General features: G+C 46.8%; 1 protein-coding gene across 3 annotated transcripts; it reads right to left on the bottom strand.

Moving 5' to 3' along the window:
* Positions 1 to 449: 449 nt before the first annotated feature.
* On the bottom strand, positions 450 to 25717 carry C10H12orf65 (chromosome 10 C12orf65 homolog). Of its 3 annotated transcripts, XM_030939057.1 has the most exons (4): positions 25470 to 25591; positions 8446 to 8569; positions 4960 to 5269; positions 450 to 1188 (listed from the first exon to the last, which is right to left on the bottom strand). In XM_030939057.1, exons 3-4 carry the CDS (start codon positions 5248 to 5250, stop codon positions 970 to 972), a joined length of 510 nt encoding a protein of 169 aa, XP_030794917.1. In that variant the 5' UTR covers positions 5251 to 5269; positions 8446 to 8569; positions 25470 to 25591; the 3' UTR covers positions 450 to 969. The 3 variants fall into 3 exon arrangements, with proteins under 3 accessions (XP_030794917.1, XP_030794918.1, XP_010366684.2); XM_030939058.1 differs by lacking the exons at positions 8446 to 8569; positions 25470 to 25591 and adding an exon at positions 25619 to 25717; XM_010368382.2 differs by lacking the exon at positions 8446 to 8569 and having other exon boundaries at positions 25470 to 25704.

Below are 25717 nucleotides of genomic sequence, written 5' to 3' on the forward strand. Positions count from 1 at the left end.
GCCACCCAGGCTGGAGTGCAGTGGCCGGATCTCAGCTCACTGCAAGCTCTGCCTCCCGGGTTCACGCCATTCTCCTGCCTCAGCCTCCCGAGTAGCTGGGACTACAGGCGCCCGCCACCTCGCCCAGCTAGTTTTTTTTGTATTTTTTAGTAGAGACGGGGTTTCACTGTGTTAGCCAGGATGGTCTCGATCTCCTGACCTCGTGATCCGCCCGTCTCGGCCTCCCAAAGTGCTGGGATTACAGGCTTGAGCCACCGCGCCCGGCCTTCTTTATGGTTTTATCTTATTTTTTAAGAGACAGGGTCTTGTTTTGTCACACAAGAACAAGTGGACAGGTGGAGTGCAGTGGTGTTCATAGCTCAGTGCAATCTTGAGCTCCTGGGCTCAGGTGATCTTCCTGCCTTAGCCTCCCAAAGTGCTGGGATTACATGCGTGTGTCATTGTGCTCAACCTAGTTTTATGTATTTATTTTTTTGAGATGGAGTCTTGCTCTATCACCCAGGTGTTGCCCAGGCTGGAGTGCAGTGGCGCAATCTCAGCTCACTGCAACCTCCGCCTCCCAGGTTCAAGCAATTCTCCTGCCTCAGCCTCCTAAGTAGCTGGGATTACAGGCGCCCACCACCATGCCTGGCTAAGTTTTTGTATTTTTAGTGGAGACGGGGTTTCACCATGTTGGCCAGACTGCTCTCAAACTGCTGACCTCAGGTGATCTGCCCGCCTCGGCCTCCCGAAGTGCTGGGATTACAGGTGTGAGGCACTGTCCACCGCGCCTGCCGAGTTTTATTCTTGAGTCATGCATGTCTCTGTTCACTATAGTTTAGTGCACCATTTAAATAACTTTATTGTCTTTTAAGTTCATCAAAAATACTTCTTTTGAAGCACTGTAATAATGCTGGTGATGGAACTCACCGCCATTATTCCCTGGGAGCTTCTGGCAGATTCTGTCAGTTGGAATCTGTAATTCTTTTCTCAGTGGACCTTTTTACTTGACTCCCACAGTTCTTTCAGTAGCTTCTTTTTTTCCAGGGTCTCCTTTGCTCTTTTTTTCCTTTCTTGTTTTTTCTTCGCTGCTTCTTGTTTTTCTTTGTGAACAGGACTGTTTTCACCATTGTAGAAAACATCTACTTTCTCTTGTAGGATTTTTCGAGCTAGCTTTCTGTTCTGATCAACTGATCTTGTCTGATGGCACTGTAAAAGATAATATTTTATAATGTGAAAACCACAGGATGTTACAAAACAGACAGGACCTCAGAAGTCATTAAATTCAACCTGTTCGCTTATTATTTATTTATTGAGACAGAGTTTTGTTCTTGTCACCCAGGCTAGAGTGCAATGGAGTGATCTTGGCTCACTGCAATCGCTGCCTCCTGGGTCCAAGTGATTCTCTTGCCTCAGCCTCTCAAGTAGCTGGGATTACAGGCGCATGCCACCATGCCCAGTTAATTTTTGTATTTTTAGTAGAGATGAGGTTTCACTATGTTGGTCAGGCTGGTCACGACAACCTGTTCACTTTATAGAGAGGGACAAACCTGGAAGGCAAAGCCCCTTATCAGGAGTCCCCATGAGTCAGTAACAGTGAAGACCAGCCCCTTTCCTGCCTCTGGCCCATGTCCCACACCCTTGTTGTATTATGTGGTTTTCACTGTGATTGTTTTAATCTTTTTTTTTTTTTTTTTTTTGAGACAGAGTCTTGCTCTGTCGCCCAGGCTGGAGTGCAGTGGCCAGATCTCAGCTCACTGCAAGCTCCGCCTCCTGGGTTTACGCTATTCTCCTGCCTCAGCCTCCCAAGTAGCTGGGACTACAGGTGCCCGCCACCTCGTCCGGCTATAGTTGTTTGTTTTTTAGTAGAGACGGGGTTTCACCGTGTTGGCCAAGATGGTCTCGATCTCCTGACCTTGTGATCCGCCTGTCTCGGCCTCCCAAAGTGCTGGGATTACAGGCTTGAGCCACCGCGCCCGGCCATTTGTTTTAATCTTAGGAGTGCTATTTTGTTTAGAAGCAACAGTGGCCTTCAAATAAAGTCCCAAAATAATTATAAAAATATCAACTATGGGCCGGGCGCGGTGGCTCAAGCCTGTAATCCCAGCACTTTGGGAGGCCGAGATGGGCGGATCACGAGGTCAGGAGATCGAGACCATCCTGGCTAACACTGTGAAACCCCGTCTCTACTAAAAAAAAATACAAAAAACTAGCCGGGCGAGGTGGCGGGCGCCTGTAGTCCCAGCTACTCCGGAGGCTGAGGCAGGAGAATGGCGTAAACCCGGGAGGCGGAGCTTGCAGTGAGCTGAGATCCGGCCACTGTACTCCAGCCCGAGCGACAGAGCGAGACTCCGTCTCAAAAAAAAAAAAAAAAAAAAAAAAAAAAAAAAAAAAAAAATATCAACTATGTATCTAGCTTGTGGCCAGTGAACAACCACTTTGTGTGCACCATTCATAAGCATAAAGTTCTGTCTGAAGGAAGAAAATAGCATCTTTATTATTAGTCAACCATAACTCATTCAATATGTAATGCTTTAGTTATTACAGGTGAGTGCCTTGCAAAGCTGTCTGATAAAAGATACATCCTAAGCCAGGCATAGTGGCTCACACCTATAATCCCAATGCTTTGGGGGCTGAAATGGGAGGATCACTTGAGGGCTGGAGTTTGAGACCAGCATGGGCAACATAGCAAGACCCCCCATCTCCACCAAAAATGTAAAAATTGGGTGACCGGACACAGTGGCTCATGCCTGTAATCCTAGCACTCTGGGAGGCCAAGATGGGCGGATCACTTGAGGTCAGGAGTTGGAAACCAGCCTGGCCAACATGGTGAAACCCCATCTCTAGTAAAAATACAAAAAAATTAGCTGGGCGTGGTGATGGGCACCTGTAATCCCATCTACTCGGGAGGCTGAGGCAGGAGAATTGCTTGAAGCCAGGAGGCGGAGGTTGCAGTGAGCTGAGATTGCACCACTACTGTACTCCAGACTCGGCAATAGAGCAAGACTGTCTCAAAAAAACAAAACAAAAAACAACTCAGTGTGGTGGTGCATGCCTTCAGTCCCAGCTACTCAGGAGGCTGAGGCGGGAGGATTGCTCGAGCCCAGGTGTCTGAGGCTACACTGAGGCATGATTGTACCACTGCACTCCAGCCTGGCTGACAAAGCAAGACCCTGTCTCTTAAAAAAAAAAAAAATTATATGAAATTACGGTGAAAGAATAATACTGAAAGCAAGTTTGGAATGAGTTATGTAAAACAGGTTAAACAAAACTTAACTCTCATGTTTCAGAATTTTGTTACTCATGAATGACACTTTTCAAGGAGGAAAAATGATTGAGGTTTTACATGATATGCTCGTGGCTCAAAAACCCAGCAGTGAAGTGCAGCTGTTAGGTACATGGACTTGGGGTATGGTTTGAACTACTAAGTGGCAGGACCTTGGGCAGGTCACTTAGCCTCTCTGTGTCCCAGATTCCACACCTGTACTGTGATGGAAATCATGAACATGGAGTTATGGGGACTGCAGAGTTAATGCTGCTTAGAACAGTTCCTCCCACACGTTTCCATGGTCTGTAAGTATCTGCTGCCAGTATCGTTATACATGAAACACCTGCCTTGGCTATCTCTTTTCTGTGCTGCTTCCAGTCCATGAGGCAGATGGACTGGGACCCCCTCTGATCAGGCTTGTCTTTTTTTTTTTTTGAGATGGAGTCTCGCTCTGTCGCCCAGGCTGGAGTGCAGCGGCCGGATCTCAGCTCACTACAAGCTCCGCCTCCCGGGTTTACGCCATTCTCCTGCCTCAGCCTCCCGAGTAGCTGGGACTACAAGCGCCAGCCACCTCGCCCGGCTAGTTTTTTGTATTTTTTAGTAGAGACAGGGTTTCACCGTGTTAGCCAGAATGGTCTCGATCTCCTGACCTCGTGATCCGCCCGTCTCGGCCTCCCAAAGTGCTGGGATTACAGGCTTGAGCCACCGCGCCCGGCCTTTTTTTTTTTTTTAAGAGGGAATCTTGTCTGTTGCCCAGGCTGGTGTGCAGTAGTATGATCTCGGCTCACTGCAATGTCTGCCTCCAGGGTTCAAGCGATTCTCCTGCATCAGCCTCCTGAGTAGCTGGGATTACAGGCATGCGCCACCACGCCTGGCTAATTTTTGTATTTTTAGTAGAGATGGGGTTTTGCCATGTTGACCAGACTGGTCTCGAACTCCTGACCTCAGGTAATCCACCCACCTCGGCCTCTCAAAGTGCTGGGTTTATGGGCGTGAGCCACTGTGCCTGGCCCGAGACTTGTTTTTTTATGTAAAGAAGGAAGACTCCCATAGGCAGCTATGCACAACATTTTTTCTTCTGAGGTTGGAAAATGCCTGGCCTCCATGATCCTCCATGATCTCACCCTCAGTCCTCTCTGTCCAGAAGGGGAGGTATCACTGACATTTACCAAAGGGGACAGAGAGGCATGGAGGACGTGGCCACGCTAACGTTAACCACAGCCAGGACAGCTAAGGGCTGGGACCCCTAGCCGACAACCCAGGCCTGCTTGCTGCCTCCTCAGGGACTTGGAGTCCACAGCAATGCTGGGGATCTCGGCAGCCTTCCTGAAGTGGGAATAGATTTGAAACAACCATGCTGCCCAGGCGCCTGCCTTTATCAGCCACTGCTTAGCTTTGTCAAGATGTTGCTTCCGGGGCAGCAGCCAAGCACCAGTGCTGCATGCCAAATTCAAGGATGGCAGCCATACCCTGGCTCCAAAAGATCCTGGAAGCAGGCTTCCCAGGCTGTTGTAGGTGGTTCTGCCTTAGGGAGGAATGGCTTAGGGATGGGACGAGATCTGCAGTGCCCTCTACTGCCTGGCTGGTAAAGGGTGGCCCGAGGCAGAAAAAGAATGCCCTTCAGCTGATCCCATTCATGCTTGGGAGAAATCTCTGGAGGCTGTGGGACCCTTGGGCGGGGCCTCTCCCCTCAGCGGCCTTCTGTTGTCTACCTTTACAACGATGCCCGAGGGGATGTGCTTCAGCACCACACAGTTGCTGGTTTTGTTAGTTGCCTGGCCCCCTGGACCGTGTCCTTTCACAAACTGCTCTTCGAGCTCATTCTCATCCAAGGAAAGCAGTGTAGGGTAGTCCTTCTTGCCTGCCATCTGGACCGGAGTGACAGCTGTTTCTGGGGATAACAACGTCAGCTTCTCCCAAAGCCGGAGTCCCCATGGCGGCCGGCATATTCGGGTCAGTGATGTAGGAAAATGAAATAAACCTGCGGTGCTCATGGGGCACATGGCTCTGCTGGCTGAGGACCTGGGTTAGATGAATAAGGAGGAGAGCTTTCAGAAAGAGGCATCTGCCCTCAAGACTGTGCTTCAGATTCGAAGACAGCTTTTTATAAAGCAATTCAAATGATGACCCATCTGTTACCAAGGGAATTTAGGAAATGAGTGGAGACACATTATTCAGCAAGACACCACTCTCCTCACCCTTGCACTGTCTGCCATGTTACCAGGACATGCCCTGCCAGCTAATACATATTTTCTTGCAACAGACCAAAAATATCTTCCAAGCACCCAGGGGTGCTGTTTTCTCAGGAAGGAGAGGTTTTGAGTGTGAAATTCAGGCCAGGCATGGTGGCTCAAGCCTGTAATCCAAGCACTTTGGGAGGCTGAGGCAGGTGGATCACAAGGTCAGGAGTTCAAGACCAGCCTGGCCAAGATGGTGACACTCTATCTCTACTAAAAGTACAAAAATTAGCCAGGCTTGGTGGTGGGTGCCTGTAATCTCAGCTGCTCGGGAGGCTGAGGCAGAGCCACTGCACTCCAGCCTGGGCAACAGACTGAGACAATGTCTCAAAAAAAAAAAAAAAAAAAAGAACTTCAAAGGAACAGGACTATAATTTGATACAGATAAATAGTGCATCAAGCAAGAATTAACATCTGGGTCAAGTGCCAGTATTTAAATGTTTGAGAATCTCTGAAATCAAAATGTAAAGATGACAGTATGAGAGTCTATTTTATTTTTTGAGATGGAATCTTGCTCTGTTGCCCAGGCTGGAGTGTGATGGCATGATCTTGGCTCACTGCAACCTCCGCCTCCCAGGTTCAAGTGATTCTCCTGCCTCAGCCTCCCGAGTAGCTGGGATTACAGGTGCGTGCCACCATGCCTGGCTAATTTTTGTATTTTTAGTAGAGGTGGGGATTCATTCACCATGTTGACCAGGCTGGTCTCAAATTCCTGACCTCAGGTGATCTGCCCGCCTTGGCCTCCCAAAGTGCTGGGATTACAAGCATGAGCCACCCCAACCCCGGCTGAGAGTCTATTTTATAGCTGAGCTTAAACAGTCTGACATAGTAAACATCACTATCAATCAATGTCATGATTGTTGTTTTTTGTTTCCAGTTTCATGGATTTGAATGTGAACATCTGTTCCCCTGGACGCACTGCCAATAATATGGTCCAACTGGTACTCGTTGTTGGAACTACCAAGTCAACTAATTTTTTTTTTTTTTTGAGACAGAGTCCCACTCTATCGCCCAGGCTGTACTGCAGTGGCGTGATCACAGCTTTCTGCAGCCTTGACCTCCCCAGGGTCAGGCGATTCTCTCATCTCAGGCTCCATAGTACGTGAGATTACAGGCACACCCCACCACAGCCGGGTAATTATTTTTTGTAGAGATGGGGTTTCGCCATGTTGCCCAGGCTGGTCTTGAACTCCCTAAGGTCAAGTAATCCACCTGCCTCAGCCTCCCCATATGCTGGGATTACAGGCATGAGCCACTGCACCCAGCCAGTCAACTCATTTTTAAATAAGGTCCTTGTTAGGTATAGTGAGGGACATGGGATGAAAAAGAGCTAGACTGTCTTCATGGAGTTTACAGGTTAGTTAGAAAAGATATTAAAAGACAGATGAGATGGGCCTAGACTCCCTGCCTACATCTTTCTCCCATGCTGGATGCTCCCTGCCCTCGAACATCGGACTCCACGTTCTTCAGTTTTGGGACTCGGACTGGCTCTCCTTGCTCCTCAGCTTGCAAACAGCCTATGCTGGGACCTTGTGATCATAATTTATTTGCAGGGGAACTCCTGGGATCATGGCGAACAGGAGGCAGGACTAGATTGCAGCTTCAGACAGAGCAGCATGCAGAGGCTTACATTGTGAATTTTAGCTCCAGATCAACTGCAAGAACAAGCCAGCAATCCTGAGAGGACCCACTGACCCTCTGAAGGAAGCAGATTGCTCCTGCAGGGCCCGGGAGACCCCCAAATACTGTGAGTGCCCCAACTGTGGAAGTGGGAAAGGGAGATCCTCCTCTCCAAAACACACCCCCCGCACTGGAGAGGCTGAAGGTCTGTTTGCAGGAGAAATTTCTGACTTTACCTGGAGCTAAGTCAGACTCAGGCCAGCAAAATACAGGGGTAGAGGAAGCAGCAGAAAGGCAGTGGGAGCTTGCTGGGTCCCCAGGCAGCCCATTCCTGCCTGACCCCACAGGGATCCAGAGGGAGGTTGGCCAGAGGAGCAGGGGGTAAAACTCCACAGGGAGAAGGAATTCAAAATTTCTAGTCGAACTCTGTAAAAATTTAAACAGGGCGAGAAGGCTCCTGGCCAGAACTCGGGGAAGGGCACGAATCCGGCATGCAGACTTCACAGGTGGGGGAAGAACTACAGCCCTTTTCTTTTGCAGCTGGAAGGCAGCCTCAGGCAAATTTTCAGGTCAGTCTCACCCTCTGCCTGGAAGCAGACTCAGGGCAGTTGTTGGGGTACACGGTGGGAGTAAGACTGGCCCTTCGGTTTGTGTGGGAGCTGGGTGAGGCCTGTGACTGCTGGCTTTCCCCTACTTCCCCCTGACAACCTGCATGACTCAGCAGAGGCAGCCATAACTCTACTAGGTACAGAACTCCAGTGACCTGGGAATCTCACCCCCATTCCCTACAGCAGCCGCAGCAAGACCTGCCCTAGGAGAGTCTGAGCTCAGACACGCCTAGCTCCACCGCCACCTGATTGTCCTTCCCTATCCACCCTGGCAGGAAGACAAAGGGCAAATAATCTTGGGAGTTCTAGGGCCCCGCCCACTGCTGGTTCCTCCCCTACCACAGCTGATGCTTTCTGAAAAGCACCACCTCCTGGCAGGAGGCCAACCAGAAAAAAAAATAGACCATTAAACCACCAAAGCTAAGGACCGTCATGGAGTCCATTGTACCCTCGGCCACATCCACCGAACAGGCACTGGTATCCATGGCTGAGAGACCCATAGATGGTTCACATCACCGGACTCTGCTGATAACCTCCAGTACCAGCCCGGAAGTGGGAAGACTCGCTGGGTGGCTAGACCCAGAAGAGAGACAACAATCACTGCAAATAAGTTGGCTCATAGGAAGCCACATCCATAGGAAAAGGGACAGAGTACTGCATGAAGAGAACAACCCATGGGACAAAAGAATTGGAACAGCCTTCAGCCCTAGACCTTCCCTCTGACAGAGCTTACCCAAATGAGAAGGATCCAGAAAAAAACCCCGGTAATACGACAAAACAAGACTCTTCAACACTCCCCAAAAAACGCACTAGTTCACCAGCAATGGATCCAAACCAAGAAGAAATCCCTGATTTACCTGAAAAAGAATTTAGGAGGTTAGTTATTAATCAGGGAAGGACCAGAGAAAGGTGAAGCCCAATGTAAGGAAATCCAAAAAATGATACAAGAAGTGAAGGGAGAAATCATTCAGGGGAATAGATAAAGAAAAAACAATAAAAAATTCAGGAAACTTTGGACACACCTTTAGAAATGCGAAATGCTCTGGAAAGTCTCAGCAATAGAATTCAACAAGTAGAAGAAAGAAATTCAGAGCTTGAAGACAAGGTCTTCAAATTAACCCAATCCAACAAAGACAAAGAAAAAAGAGTAAGAAAATATGAACAAAGGCTCCAAGAAGTCTGGGATTATGTTAAACGACCAAACCTAAGAATAACTGGTGTTCCTGAGGAAGAAGAAAATTCTAAAAGCTTGGAAAACATATTTGGGGGAATAATCAAGGAAAACTTCCCCGGCCTCACTAGAGACCTAGACAGCCAAATTCAAGCAGCACAAAGGACACCTGGGAAATTCATCGCCAAAAGATCTTTACCTAGACACATTGTCATCAGGTTATCCAAAGTTAAAATGAAGGAAAGAATTTTAAGAGCTGTGAGGCAGAAGCACGAGGTAACCTATAAAGGAAAACTTATCAGATTAACAGCAGATTTCTCAGAAGAAACCCTACAAGCTAGAAGGGATTGGGGCCCTATGTTCAGCCTCCTCAAACAAAACAACTATCAGCCAAGAATTTTGTATCCAGCGAAAAAGTAAGTATCACTTATGAAGAAAAGATAGTCATTTTCAGACAAACAAATGCTGAGAGAATTCACCATTTCCAAGCCACCACTACAAGAACTGCTAAAAGGAGCTCTAAATCTTGAAACAAATCCTGGAAACACATCAAAACAGAACCTCTTTAAAGCATAAATCACACAGGACCTATAAAACAAAAATACAAGTTAAAAAGCAAAACCAAAAAACCAAAAAACCCCTAAAGTACACAGGCAATAAAGAGCACGATGAATGCAATGGTACCTCACATTTCAATACTAACACTGAATGTGAATGGCCTAAACACTCCACTTAAAAGATACAGAACTGCAGAATGGATAAGAACTCACCAACCATCTGCTGCCCTCAGAAGACTCACCTAACACATAAGGACTCATAAACTTAAAGGGTTGGAAAAAGGCATTTTATGCAAATAGACACCAAAACCAAGCAGGGATAGCTATTCTTATATCAGACAAAACAAACTTTAAAGCAACAGCAGTTAAAAGAGACAAAGAGGAACATTATATATATAATGGTAATAAGGCCTTGTCACAGGAAGATATCACAATCCTAAACATATATAAACCTAACACTGGAGCTCCCAAATTTATAAAACAATTACCAACAGACCTAAGAAATGAGATAGACAGCAGCACAATAATAGTGCGGGACTTCAATACTCTACTGACAGCACTAGACAGGTCATCAAAACGAAAAGTCAACAAAGAATGGATTTAAACTATACCTTGGAACAAACGGACTTAATAGATATATATAGAACATTTCATTCAACAACCACAGAATATACATTCTATTCAACAGTACATGGAACTTTCTCCAAGACAGATCATATGACAGGCCGTAAAATGAGCCTCAATAAATTTAACAAAATTGAAATTATATCAAGCACTCTCTAAGAGCACAGTGGAATAAAACTGGAAATCAACTCCAAAAGGAACTTTCAAAACTATGCAAATAAATTAGCTGGGTGTAGTGGCAGGCACCTGTAATCCCAGCTACTTGGGAGACTGAGGCAGGAGAATTGCGTGAACCTGGGAGGCGGAGGTTGCAGTGAGCCGAGATTGTGCCATTGCACTCCAGCATGGGCGACAAGAGCAAGAGCAAAACTCCGTTTCAAAACAAACAAAGCACCAAAAAAACCCACAAACAAAAAATGCAAATACATGTAAATCAAATAACCTGCTCCTGAATGAGCATTAGGTCAAAAACGAAATCAAGATGGAAATTAAAAAATTTTTCAAATTGAGGCTGGGTGCAGTGGCTCAGCACTTTGGGAGGCTGAGGCGGGCAGATCACCTGAGGTCGGGAGTTCAAGACTAGCCTGACCAACAAGGTGAAACCTCGTCTCTACTGAAAATACAAAATTAGCCGGGCGTGGTGGCCCATGCCTGTAATCCCAGCTACTCGGGAGGCTGAGGCAGGAGAACCCCTTGAACCCGGGAGGTGGAGGTTGCAGTGAGCTGAGATCGCCCCACTGCACTCCAGCCTGGGTAACAGCGAGACTCCATCTCAAACAAAACAAAACAAAACAAGCAAAAAAACCCATCTATGACAAACCCACAGCCAACATAATACTCAATGGGGAAAAGTTGAAACTGTTCCCCCTGAGAATTGGAACAAGACAAGGATTCCCACTCTCATCACTTCTCTTCAACACAGTATGGAAGTCCTAGCTAGAGCAATCATACAAGAGAAAGAAAGAAAGGGCATCTACATCCATAAAGACGAAGTCAAACTGTCACTGTTTGCTAATGATATGATCGTTTACCTTGAAAACCCTAAGGACTCCTCCAGAAAGCTCCTAGAACTGATAAAAGAATTCAGCAAAGTTTCTGGATACAAGATTAACATACACAAATCAGTAGCTTTTCTATACACCAACAGCGACCAAGCGGAGAATCAAATCAAGAACAAGAACTCAACCACTTTTACAATAGCTGCAAAAAACAAACAAAACAAAACAAAACAAAACAAAACAAAAACTTAGGAATATACGTAACAAAGGAGTCGAAAGACCTCTACAAGGAAAACTACAAAACTGCCAAAAGGAATCATAGACAACACAAACAAATGGAAACACATCCCATGCTCATGGATGGGTGGAATCAATATTGTGAAAATGACCATACTGCCAAAAGCAGTCTACAAATTCAACACAATCCCCATCAAAATACCACCACCATTCTTCACAGAATTAGAAAAAAAAAATTCTAAAATTCATATGGAACCAAAAAACAGCCCACATAGCAATATGGAACCAAAAACAGCCCACATAGTCTTAGGCAAGACTAAGCAAAAAGTACAAATCTGGAGGTATCACATTACCTGATTTCAAACTATACTATAAGGCCATAGTCACCAAAACAGTGTGGTACTGGTATAAAAATAGGCACATAGACCAATAGAACAGAATAGAGAACCCAGAAATAAACCCAAATACTTACAGCCAACTGATCTTCAACAAAGCAAACAAAAACATAAGGTGCAGAAAGGACACCTTTTTCAATAAATGCTGGGATAATTGGCTAGCCACCTGTAGAGGAATGAAACTGGATCCTGATCTCTCACCTTATATAAAAATCAACTTGGGGCTGGGCGCGGTGGCTCAAGCCTGTAATCCCAGCACTTTGGGAGGCCGAGATGAGTGGATCACGAGGTCAGGAGATCGAGACCATCCTGGCTGACGCGGTGAAACCTCGTCTCTACTAAAAAATACAAAAAACTAGCCGGGCGAGGTGGCGGGCACCTGTAGTCCCAGCTACTCGGGAGGCTGAGGCAGGAGAATGGCGTGAACCCGGGAGGCAGAGCTTGCAGTGAGCTGAGATCCGGCCACTGCACTCCAGCCTGGGCGACAGAGCAAAACTCTGTCTCAAAAAAAAAAAAAAAAAAATTAACTTGGCCAGGCGCAGTGGCTCATGCCTGTAATCCCAGCACTTTGGGAGGTCGAGGCGGGCGGATCATGAGGTCAGGAGATCAAGACCATCCTGGCTAACACAGTGAAACCCCATCTCTACTGAAAATACAAAAAAATTAGCTGGGCGTAGTGGTGGGCACCTGTAGTCCCAGCTACTTGGGAGGCTGAGGCAGGAGAATGGTGTGAACCTGGGAGGCAGAGCTTGCAATGAGCCGAGATCACGCCACTGCACTCCAGCCTGGGCAACAAAGTGAGACTGTCTCAAAAAAAAAAAAAGAAAGAAAAAAATCCCATCACAAAGTGGGCTAAGGATATGAACAGACAATTCTCAAAAGAAGATCTACAAATGGTCAACAAACATATGAAAAAATGCTCCACATCACTAATGATCAGGGAAATGCAAGTCAAAACCACCATGCAATCCCACCTCACTCCTGCAAGAACTGCCATAATCAAAAAATCAAAAAACAGTAGATGTTGGCGTGGATGAGGTGAACAGGGAACACTTCTACACTGCTGGTGGGAATGTAAACTAGTACAGTCACTATGGAAAACAGTGTGGAGATTCCTTAAAGAACCAAAAGGAGAACTACCATTTGATCCATCAATCCCGGGTATCTACCCAGAGGGAAAGAAATCATTATTTGAAAAAGATACTTGCACAAGCATGTTTATAGCAGCACAATTCACAATTGCAAAATCGTGGAACCAACCCAAATGCCCATCAATCAACAAGTAAATAAACAAACTAGTATTATATTCAATGGAATACTATGCAGCCATAAAAAGGAATGAATGAACAGCATTTGCAGTGACCTGGATGAGACTGGAGACTATTATTCTAAGTGAAGTAACTCAGGAATGAAAAACCAAACATTGTATGTCCCCGCTGATATGTGGGAGCTAAGCTATGAGGATGCAAAGGCATAAAAATGATACAATGAGGCCAGGCACGGTGGCTCATACCTGTAATCCCAGCACTTTGGGAGGCCGAGGTGGGCAGATCACAAGGTCAGGAGTTCGAGACCAGCCTGACCAACATGGTGAAACCCTATCTCTACTAAAAAATACAAAAATTAGCTGGGTGTGGTGGCACGCACCTGTAATCCCAGCTACTTGGGAGGCTGAGGCAGGAGAATCGCTTGAATCCGTGAAGCAGAGGTTGCAGTGAGCTGAGATTGCACCATTGCACTCCAGCCTGGGTAACAGAGGGAGACTCTATCTCAAAAAAAAAAAAGAAAAAAAAATCACAGAAAACAGTATTCTAGAAAGGGCTTTGTTGATTCCTTTCAAGGCTTGAGACTGATTTGTAGTAAAATCTCTGTCACCCAGGTGGATTATGGGAACTGCAAAAGTACCACTTGGTTACAGCATCTTTATTGAAGATTACGTAGGCACCAAATACAGCTGTGCTTTTTTATTTTTTTATTTTTTTTTGAGATGGAGTTTCACTCTTGCTGCCCAGCCTGGAGTGCGATGGCGCGATCTTGGCTCACCGCAACCTCTGCCTCCTGGGTTCAAGTGATTCTCCTGCCTCAGCCTCCCGAGTAGCTAAGACTACAGGCATGTGCCACCACGCCTGGCTAATTTTATATTTTTAGTAGAGACAGGGGTTCTCCGTGTTGGTCAGACTGGTCTTGAACTCCTGACCTGAGGTGATCCACCCGCCTCGGCCTCCCAAAGTGCTGGGATTACAGGAGTGAGCCGCACCCCACCTGGCCTGTGCTGCTCTTATTAAACAACTGCCTCATATGAGGCTCTAAATAGCTTCTTTTACTATTTGAAACTTCATAAACTGTAGTCATTGCAATTGGTGTCCGACCTAGGTGGGAGCCAGCTTCTAAGGTAACGAGACATCCAGCAGATTACTCCTTAGGTTTGCTCCTAGCCCGTCCACCTCACCCTTGGTCAACTTCCCTGAGCCTGCTGCTGTCTCCTGAGCCCACTGTGAGATCTAGATAGATACCCACTGAGGAGGAAGCGGGGCGGAGACACGGGATCAGGCATTGCTTTCTTGTAAATATGTGCATTTCCTGTTACTTTACATGTAAGATTCTAGGTTAGTAACCAGTACAGTGATACTGAGATGACACTGGTCACACCTTTAGAATGACAGTATGATATCCTTCATCTCTACTTCTGCTATTTCTTTTTTATTTTTTATTTTGAGATGGAGTCTTGCTCTGTTGCCAGGCTGGAGTACAGTGGCATGATCTCGGCTCACTGCAACCTCCACCTCCCAGGTTCAAGCGATTCCCCTGCCTCACCCTCCCGTGTAGCTGGGACTGCAGGCACAAGCCACCACACCCAGATAATTTTTGTATTTTTAGTAGAGATGGGGTTTCACCATGTTGGCCAGGGTGGTCTCGTTCTCTTGACCTCATGATCTGCCCGCCTTGGCCTCCCAAAGTGCTGTGATTACAGATGGGAGCCACTGCGCCCAGCCTACTTCTGCTATTTCTATGGGAAATAAATATAATGCCAATGCTGGTTTTTAGTTCCATGACTAACATTATGATCTAAGTCAATGTGTTGTCAGTCCCAGCGAGTGATAATTAAGATGGTACTGCCTACATCTGTGTAGTGTAAAAAAAGAAAAGCACAGCCCGGGCAACATAGTGAGACCCCGCCTCTACAAAAAATAAAAAAATTACCTGGGTGTGGTGGTTTCAGCCTGTAGTCCCAAGTAGTGGGAGGGAGGTTGAGGCTGCAGTGAGCCGTGATAATGCCATTGCATTCAGCCTGAGTGACAGAGTGAGACCCTGTCTCAAAAACAAAACAAGCCGGGCATGGTGGCTCACGCCTGTAATCCCAGCACTTTGGGAAGCTGAGGCAGGCAGATTGTCTGAGCTCAGGAGTTTGTGATCAGCCTGGGCAATTCAGTGAAACCCTGTCTCTACTAAAATACAAAAAATTAGCCGGGCGTGGCAGCACACGCCTTCCAGCTACTCAGGAGGCTGAGGCAGGAGAACTGCTTGAACCTGGGAAGCAGTGGTTGCAGTGAGCCGAGATCACGCCACCGCACTACAGCCTGGGTGACAGAGTGAGACTCCATCTCAAAACAAACAACAATAAAAAAAACACAAAGAAAAGCAAAAAAAGCTTTTTGAGATGGAGTCTTGCTCTGTCACCAGGCTGGAGTGCAGTAGCACGATCTCAGCTCACTGCAACCTCCACCTCCCGGGTTCACCCCATTCTCCTGCCTCAGCCTCCCGAGTAGCTGGGCCTACAGGTGAGCACCACCACGCCAGGCTAATTTGTATTTTTTTTTTTTTAGTAGAGATGGGGTTTCACCGTGTTAGCCAGGATGGTGTTGATCTCCTGTCCTTGTGATCTGCCCACCTCGGCCTCCCAAAGTGCTGGGATTACAGGCATGAGCCACTGCGCCTAGCCAAAAAAGAAAAATTTGTTTTAAAAGATGATACTGGCAAGGTGCTCCATGACTATGAAGGGATATACTTTGAAATAGAGTGTGCCAAGGAAAGTGGTGCTTTAAAAACTGGTTTTGTTTAACGTGTGTGAAATGTGTATAAAATCAAATACCTTATAAAAAGATAAATGATAAACCCAGGCACTTTCTCTGAACTCTCTAGGACAAAGAATTGCCTTACCTACGAATGATTATGTAGACTAAGTCAATGTCCAAGACTTATCTTTCTTTATTCCTGTTTTCAATCCACAAAACAAAATTCATTTGTGTATCAGGCAGCCTGTAGTCCCGGATTAAATTCATTATGGAACATGAGCCCCGCATCTCTCTCATCCGCTAGCTGCTAAATCTGACCAGGCAGGACAGTACTGGCACATACCAGTGCAGTGAAAAAGAGAGGAAGTGATTCCAAGGCAAGGCAAGACTCCCAGACAAAGAATGGAAAGGAGAGTGCTTTTATCAGCTGCTTTGTCACCAGTCCACTGTTTGAATCTCTACCTCCTTTCTGTCCTAGTTCAGAGCTGCCAGACACACTGGAAGGTCTCCCACCCAACTGGAGTTCAAGAAGGTCCCCGGTGTTCAGTTACTGGCTGCTTTGTTTAACAGTTGATTCCAACAGCCAATCAGACAATTCTAGACACTTTTAGTATCTCCTGGAGCTTTGGCCCTACTCCCATGACTGCTAAAAATGACAAACACACCCATGGTTCCATTTCCCCAAAGGTCAAAAAAATACGAATTGGATTTCAGTTTTTGTGATACAGAGTAATCCAAAGTCTTTAGGGAACAATAAAAGCAGCTCAAATTATAGTTCATTGTGACATGAAAAAAGAGAAAAAGGAAAATGGTACAGAGAAGTGCTAGTAAGAGGAAACCAGCAGTCATGACAGCTCTGCCCCAGTTCCTTTCTTCAAATGTGAGCTTCAGTGTAGGGCTGGCGCTCTACCCTGACTCCCTAGGCTCTACTTTTCCTTTGATGATGGCTTCTGCACTAAATGGCTGATCCCAGTTAAGGTGAAAGCTCCTGTTGTTGCCTGAGTCCCTTCCAACTTGGTTAAGTTCAGAGATAACAGGTCTAAGGAATTTACAAAAGGGAACATTAATTTGTGCAAGAATATTTTAAACATCTATTGAGTGTCAGGCATGGGCTTCAGGGAGCCTGAAGAGTCTATAGCATAAAAGTGAAATGAAGACGTGCACAAACAGGGTATGTGCCATAGCTGAGGATGGATAACATACTACAGAGCAGTGGTTCTCAAACTTTCTATGCCCCTCTTCCTCTTGGAGAGCTTGCTGTCAGGATCTGAAACCTATGCGCTACTGAGTGGCCTTCCTCATGACTGGATCTGGTCAGCACACCCCTCCTCCAGCTTCCACATTCAACTCAAATCAAGACAGACTATCTGCAGGGATGGCACGTTCAACTCTACAACAAGGCCTGTGGCTGGAGCAAACAATTGCAGATGAAAACCAGAAGATAATAGCTTACAGTCCCAGCTACTTGGGAGGCTGAGGTGGGAGGATTGCTTGAGCCCAGAAGCTGTCTCCAGACTGTGCAACATGGGGAGACCTCATCTCTAAAAAACAAAATAGGCTGGGCATGGTGGTTTGTGCCTTGTAATCCCAGCACTTTGGGAGGCTGAAGCAGGTGGATCACCTGAGCTCAGGAGTTCGAGACCACCCTGGCCAACATGGTGAAATCCCGTCTCTACTAAAAATACAAAAAATTAGCTGGGGGTGGTAGTGGGCACTTGTAGTCCCAGCTACTTGGGAGGACTGAGGCAGGAGAACTGCTTGAACCCGGGAGGCAGAGGTTGTAGTGAGCCGAGATTGCGCCATTACACTCCAGCCTGGGCGAAGACTGAAGGAGCGAAACTCTGTCTCAAAAACAAACAAAAACAGTAAAATAAAAAATACAGTAAAAAAAATAATAATACAAAAAAAATAATGCTGGGTATGGTGGCTCATGCCTGATCCCAGCATATTGGGAGGCTGAGGTGGGATGATCCCATGAAGCTGGGAGTTCATGATCAGCTTGGGCAACATAGTGAGACTCCATATCTTTTATTTTATTTTATTTTATTTTATTTTATTTTATTTTATTTATTTATTTTTTTTGAGACGGAGTCTCGCTCTGTCGCCCAGGCTGGAGTGCAGTGGCCGGATCTCAGCTCACTGCAAGCTCCGCCTCCCGGGTTCACGCCATTCTCCTGCCTCAGCCTCCCGAGTAGCTGGGACTACAGGCGCCCGCCACCTCACCCGGCTAGTTTTTTGTGTATTTTTTAGTAGAGACGGGGTTTCACAGTGTTAGCCAGGATGGTCTCGATCTGCTGACCTCGTGATCCGCCCGTCTCGGCCTCCCAAAGTGCTGGGATTACAGGCTTGAGCCACCGTGCCCGGCTTTTTTTTTGTATTTTTAATAGAGGTGGGGTTTCACCATGTTGGTCAGGGTGGTCTCAAACTCCTGACCTCAGGTGATTCACAAGCCTCAGCCTCCCAAAGTGCTAGGATTACAGACGTGAGCCACCGTGCCCAGCGAGGCTCTGCATTTCTAACCAGCTCACAGATGAGGCTGTTGCTGCTGGTCCAGGCCCCACATCCCGTGGCAAGGCTAAGCGCTTTACACAAGGGTACTACTGCCTGTATTCTGGCACATACGACTGTCCACTGCTTGATGAGAGCCCTGGGATCATGATGGCAATGGTGAAGGCTGAAAAGGTGTAAAGGAGTGTTATGGGAGGGCAAGGAAATCATCCCAAGAAAAGGATTAAACAAATACTGATTTGAGCTAGCAGAGATGGTGACATGGAAACAAGGAGATTGGGAAACTGGGTCATATGGGGAAAAAAAAACATCAAAAATGTCACCTCTATTGTGTTAATGTTCTAGAACAGTGCTGTCCAATAGAAACTAATGCTACTGGGCTGGGCGCAGTAGCTCATGCCTGTAATCCCAGCACTTTGGGAGGCAGAGGCGGGCAGATCATGAGGTCAGGAGATAGAGACCATCCTGGCTAACACGGTGAAACCCCGTCTCTACCAAAAACACAAAAAATTAGCTAGGTGTGGTGGCACGTCGCTGTAGTCCCAGCTACTCGGGAGCTGAGGCAGGAGAATCTCTTGAACTTGGGAGGCGGAGGTTGCGGTGAGCTGAGATCGCGCCATTGCACTCTAGCCTAGTGACAGAGTAAGACTGTCTCCAAAAAAAAAAAAAAAACCAAAAAACAAAACTAATGCTACCCACATGTGAAATTCTAAATTTTCTAGCAGTTACATTAGAAAATAAGAAAGTGATGAAATTTATATTTTGTTTAACCCAATATATCAAAAACATTATTTCAACAAGTGATCAATATTTTATTATTATTCTGAGACAAGGTCTGGCTCCATCATCCAGGCTGGAGTATAGTGGTGCCATCTCAGCTCACTGCAATCTATGCCTTCCAGGCTCGCTACCTCAGCCTCCTGAGTAGCTGGAACTACAGGCATGTACCACCATGCCTGGCTAATTTTTCAATTTTTTGTAGAGACGAGATTTCACCATGTTGCTGGTCTGGAACTCAAGTTCAAGCGATCTGCCTACCTCAGTCTTCCAAAGTGTTGGGATTACAAGCGTGAGCCACTGCACCCAGCCAATATTTTTAAATTGAGATATTCTTTTCCCCCCCCCTAAATATGAAGGCTTCAAAATCTAGGGTATAGTCATACTTACAGAACATCTCAGTTTGAACCACATGTGCTCACTAGCCACATGTGCTGGTGGCTACTTTATGGGACAATGTAGCTCTAGAATCTTGCTACCCAAAGTGTGGTCCACAGAGTAGGGGCAAAAGCACCACGTGGAGGATGGTCAGGAATGAAGATTTCAGGCCCTGCTCTGACCTACCAAGTGAGAACCTGCAGCTTAACAAGATCCTCAGGTGATGCAGAGGCACATAAAATTTGACAAGCATTGTTCCAGAACACAGGAATCGGCAAGTTCTTCTGATTGCTAGGACAGACACTTTTAAAAGATTCTTTTTCTTTTCTAAAAAAGTAGAGATGGGGTTTCATCATGTTGCCCAGGCTGGTCTCAAACTCCTGAGCACAAGCAATCTGCTTGCCTCGGTCTCACAAAGTGCTGGGATTACAGTCGTGAGCCACCATGCCCAGCCTGTTTCTTATTTATATAACATTTAAGAAACTGAGACAAGAATTCAGGAGGGCTGATTACCTGCTTGTTCCACCTTGTTTCTTCCTTAAGAAGGAGATGAAACCGTAGGTCTCAAAACAATGACCTAACTAACAGTTAAGGGCCAAACAACATTGAGCTTAAACAGACCAACGTGCAATGTTGCCGCTTTGAAAAGACAAAGCAGCCAGCAGGTGGTGCCAGAAGCTAAGTGAGGGGAAAATGATTTTCTGAGAAATGCTTAATGACAATTCATGTTTCAAAAATGTGTTTTGGGGCTAGGTGTGGTGGCTCATGCCTGTAATCCTAACATTTTGGGAGGCTGAGGAGGGTGGACTGCTTGAGCTCAGGAGTTCCAGACTAGCCTGGGCAACACGGTGAAACACCCTCTACTAAAATACAAAAAATTAGCCAGGTGTGGTGGTGCACACCTGTAGTCCGCGCTACTCGGGAGGCTGCGGCAGAATAATGGATTGAACCCTGGAGGCGGAGGTTGCAGTGGGCTGAGGTCACTGCACTCCACCCTGGGTACAGGGTACAAAAAAAAGTGTTTTGGTGCTCTCTGTAAAATGGTAGTTAAAAAGAAAGTAGCCTTTCTCTGTCTTTCACATCCTCCTGTTAGCTCATCCTCCTGCTGTAGGTGCCTGAGATCCTTAAGGGCTGAAACCTCTCAAATGGAACTAGTGAGTATTGCTGGTCAGGTTTGAAACAGACCATGCCATTTCCTAGATATGGGGTTTTACACTGAAGGTAAAGCGCCCTTCACTCACAGTAAGTGCAGATAATTATGTTTCTTTTTTTTTTTTTTTTTTTGAGACGGAGTCTGGCTGTGTCTCCCAGGCTGGAGTGCAGTGGCCAGATCTCAGCTCACTGCAAGCTCCGCCTCCCGGGTTTACACCATTCTCCTGCCTCAGCCTCCGGAGTAGCTGGGACTACAGGCGCCCGCCACCTCGCCCGGCTAGTTTTTTTTATTTTTAGTAGAGACGGGGTTTCACCATGTTCGCCAGGATGGTCTCGATCTCCTGACCTCGTGATCCGCCCGTCTCGGCCTCCCAAAGTGCTGGGATTACAGGCTTGAGCCACCGCGCCCGGCGATAATTACGTTTCAAACAAGGAAAACATAATAGAGTGAGCAGGAAATGCAGAGCTGTTGTCTTTGATTTTGGGGGATGGGAGGAAAAGGAGACTACTCTAGGTCTGGCCTAAATTTAACAGGCTTAATGCTTGAATGCTTAATGCTGCAGAATTCTAGAGCTAGCTAAGGAAATAAAGAGGAAAACATTCCCTTCACATAATCCCAATATCTTGTTCATTTTTATTTTATTTTTGAGCTGGAGTTTCGCTCGTCACCCAGGCTAGAGTGCAATGGCGTGATCTTGGCTCACTGCAACCTCTGCCTCCCGGGTTCAAGTGATTCTCCTGTCTCAGCCTCCTGAGTATCTGGGATTACAGGCAGCTGCCATCACGCCCAGCTAATTTTGTCTTTTTAGTAGAGACGGGGTTTCACCATGTTGGCCAGGCTGGTCTCAAACTCCTGACATCAGGTGAAGTGCCTGCCTTGGCCTCCGGTAGTGCTGGGATTACAGGCGTGAGCCACAGTGCCTGGCCCTGTTTATTTTTTTTTAAGCAGAAAACTTCGAATCCACATAATTACACCTGTCCTATTTGTGTGTATCATATTTCTTCTATTTTTTTTTTTTTTTTTTGAGACGGAGTCCCACTCTGTCGCCCAGCCTGGAGTGCAGTGGCACAATCTCGGTTCACTGAAACCTCCACCTTCCAGATTCAAGCAATTCTCCTGCCTCAGCCTCCCAAGTAGCTGGGACTACAGGCGCACGCCGCCATGCTTAGCTAATTTTTTGTATTTTTAGTAGAAATGGGGATTCACCGTGTTGCCTAGGCTGGTGTTGAACTCCTGAACTCACGTGATCTGCCTGCCTCGGCCTCCCAAAGTGCTGGGAAGTGTGAGCCACTGCGCCCAGCCTCATATCTGTTCTATTTATGGCATCTAACAGGAACTTTATAATTTATCAACTATACTATTAAAACAGAAACACATTGAAAAAGCAGCAACAACACCACTGTATATTTTCTTCTAAAAGTCTCAAAGCCTGTATTTCTATTAATGATGCCTTGTGTTTGTTTAGCACTTAAAGATACCCAAACCAAAGCACTTTCTTCTTCTTTTTTTTTTTTTTTTTGAGACAGGGTCTCCCTCTGTCACCCAAGTGGAGTGCAGTGGCGTAAAAATGGCTCAGTGCAGCCTTGTCCTCCTGGGCTCAAGCAAGCTTCTTCACCTCAGCCTCCCCAGTAGCTGGGGCCACAGGTGTGTACCACCATACCTGGCTAGTTTTTAATTTTCTATAGAGATGGGGTCTTGCCATGTTGCCCAGGCAGGTCTCGAACTCATGGGCTCAAGCAATCCTCCTGCCTTAGCCTCCCAAAGTGATGGGATTACAGGTGTGAGCCACCACATCCAGCTGCAAAGTACTTTCAGATACATTATTGTATTTAATACAAATAAAGAAAATAAGAGATGCACACTTCCTGATTATCTCAGGAAGACCTATCTTGGAAGACCATTAGGTTTTCAATTTTTGAAACTAAATTATCCTTTCTACACCTTGTTTCGTTACCTTTCATAGTATCTCCAGATCTTTTTCCAGTTCCTTAGGCAATGTTAGATCTTTTTCCTTAACTTTTTCTGTTTTAAATTTTTATTTATTTATTTTTTTGAGACAGAGTCTCACTCTGTTGCCCAGGCTGGAGTGCAGTGGCATGATCCTGGGTCACTACAACCTATGCCTCCCAGGTTCCAGCGATTCTCCTGCCTCAGCCTCCCAAGTAGCTGGGATTATAGGCACCAGCCACCACGCCCAGCTACTTTTTGTATTTTTAGTAGAGATGGGATTTCACCATGTTGACCAGGCTGGTCTCCAACTCCTGACCTCAAGTGATCCGCCTGCCTTGGCCTCCCAAAGTGCTGGGAGTATAAGCATGAGCCACCACGCCCGGCCAACTTTCTCTTTTTGAAAAGACTAATCAAGTACAGTAGAGAAGAGGCAAAGAGTAGAACAAGAAGCTTGATCTGTGACTGTGAACAATTAAGATAACTCACTACTAGGCTGGGCGCAGTGGCTCACGCCTGTAATCCCAGCACTTTGGGAGGCTGAGGCAGGTGGATCACGAGGTCAGGAGATCGAGACCATCCTGGCTAACACGGTGAAACCCTGTCTTTACTAAAAATACAAAATAAGTAAATAAATAAATAAATAACTGGGCGTGGTAGTGGGCGCCTGTAGTCTCAGCTACTAGGGAGGCTGAGGCAGGAGAATGACGTGAACCTGGGGGGTGGAGCTTGCAGTGAGCCGAGAGAGCGCCACTGGACTCCAGCCTGGGCGAGAGAACGAGACACCGGCTCACCGAAAAAAAAAAAAAAAAGGTAACTCACATTCTGTATTTGACGACTCCTCTCATTTTTTCTTTTGTCCCAAAAAGGTCTTACTGCTGAGGAGTGCAAGCTCTGTGGCCAATAGACCTGCATTCAATGTCTCAATGCCACAATTTACTTACTGGGCAACTTTGGCTCTATTTCCTCATCTGTAAAATGGAGATACTACTACCTAGAGTGAGAACAAAATCATACATGTTGCCATAAATGTAAAGTACTTAGTGCTCACTAAATGGGAGCATGTCAGATCTCTCAACTACACGGCTGAGGAACTTCGGAATGACACACCACATACACTGTGATCTTATGACACAAACCCAGTCTGGGAACTGATTATTTCATGGGCCTTTGTTTTAGAGCTTAGGGTGAAAAGACATCTAGAACAGTGGCTTGTAAATTATTTTACTTGGTATGGTCCAATTTAAGAAGTACTTGAGGCTGGGCGCGGTGGCTCAAGCCTGTAATCCCAGCACTTTGGGAGGCCGAGACGGGCGGATCACGAGGTCAGGAGATCGAGACCATCCTGGCTAATACGGTGAAACCCCGTCTCTACTTAAAAATACAAAAAACTAGCCGGGCGACGAGGCGGGCGCCTGTAGTCCCAGCTACTCGGGAGGCTGAGGCAGGAGAATGGCGTGAACCCGGGAGGCGGAGCTTGCAGTGAGCTGAGATCCGGCCACTGCACTCCAGCCTGGGCGACAGAGCGAGACTCCGTCTCAAAAAAAAAAAAAAAAAAAAAAAAAAAAAAAAAAAAAAAAAAAAAAAAAGAAGTACTTGAGAAGCCATGACATTACTGAAAACATGTTATTTGGTGGGGTCATAATTCTGGTCTGTGAAATCAAGTACTAGGGAGATCACTGTGATGCCAAAAATATAGCCTGACTTCCCAGCAGGCTCGCACTGAAAGATAAAACCATCTTCAATGAAGCAAGTCCTGGTTTAAACAAAATATATTTTGGTATTATGTAATATGATTAAAAAAATCACGAAAAACAGGATAATATCAAATTTACCCTTTAAAAATTGCCAGGCGTGGTGGCTCATACCTATAATCCCAGCACTTTGGGTGGCCGAGGCAGGAGGATGACCTGAGGTCAGGTGCTTGAGACCAGCCTGGCCAATAGAGCAAAACCCCGTCTCTACTGAAAATACAAAAAATTAGCCGGATGTGGTGGCAGGCACCAGTATTCCCAGCTACTTGGGAGGCTGAAGCAGAAGAATCGCTTGAACCCGGGAGGCAGAGGTTAAAGTGAGCCGAGATCACGCCACTGCCCTCCAGTCTGGGTGACAGACTGAGACCCTGTCCCCACCCCCCCAAAAAAATAAAAAAAAGTAAAAAATAAAAATTGGTAGGTATACTTAGGAAGCTCCAATGAGATGGAAGGCCTCCTGGCAAATCTGTCATTCCAAGGGCAAATCCATCTCCTGGGTCGTGGAGGCCTAAGTGATAGTGCCAGGGAAGTCCCTTTACTGTGAGCCAGAACTCCTGGAGGGAAATCGAGGAGCTGGAAGGACCTTAAAGGTTAACTAGGCTGAAGAATGTGGCCTGCACAGTGCACATGAAATAGGCTGGGGACCCACGGGGAGGAGAGCGGGTTCCCTTAGGTCCTTCAAAAGTAGGGCGGGGTGGCTGGCGCCTGTGATCCCAGCACTTTGGGAGGCCGAGGAAGGAGGATTGCTTGAGGCCAGGAGTTCAAGACCAGCCTGGGCAACATGGTGAGACCCCCCCCCCCACGTCTATTTAAAAAAACAAATATCTCCGCAGAAGCCTAGCGAGGGCAGTGCTGACCCCTACTACGTGCCAGGCCTGAAACAGCACCTGATGCGTGCTCACAGCTCCCCTCAGCTAAGTACATGAGGATCCTTCCGTTTCGCCTTGGGCCTCCGTGGAACCGTTTTCTCCAGGACGGTAGTCTCTCCTCTCCCCTGCCCTAAGTGCTTGAACAGCCCCAGGGCCGACCCACAGCACCTAGCGTAAACCAGGTCTCGAGAAAACTGAGCTAGGGTGTCAGGGCCGGCCCCACCCCACCGCCAGCGCGGCCTCAGGTTAACTGGCTGCGCCACTCGGGGTCGCAAGACGGGAAAAACCCAGGCGTCCCGGCTCCCAGTCCTCTCTCCGGAGCCCTTGACAGTCGTCGGCAGCCGTACGGTTACCTGACTTCTCTGCAGACGCTTACCTGGTCTCAGGACCCGACTTGTGCCCTCAACGTTCTAGAGGAACCCGAATCACCGCAGCAGAGGACTCGCAATCGCGATCCCTGATCTGCGCACGCGCCGTACTCTGATCGCGGTTTCCCTCATCTACCAGAGGCTCATGTTTACTCACTGCGCATGCGACAAACTGAAGCTTCTTTCCCTCGTGGCAGCGGCTGGCTTCCAGAGAGCCAATCAGAGAAGAGGGTTTCATAGCACTCCCACTCCCTTG

This window comes from Rhinopithecus roxellana, chromosome 10 (assembly GCF_007565055.1).
Source record: "Rhinopithecus roxellana isolate Shanxi Qingling chromosome 10, ASM756505v1, whole genome shotgun sequence".
NCBI classification, from domain to species: Eukaryota; Metazoa; Chordata; class Mammalia; order Primates; family Cercopithecidae; genus Rhinopithecus; species Rhinopithecus roxellana.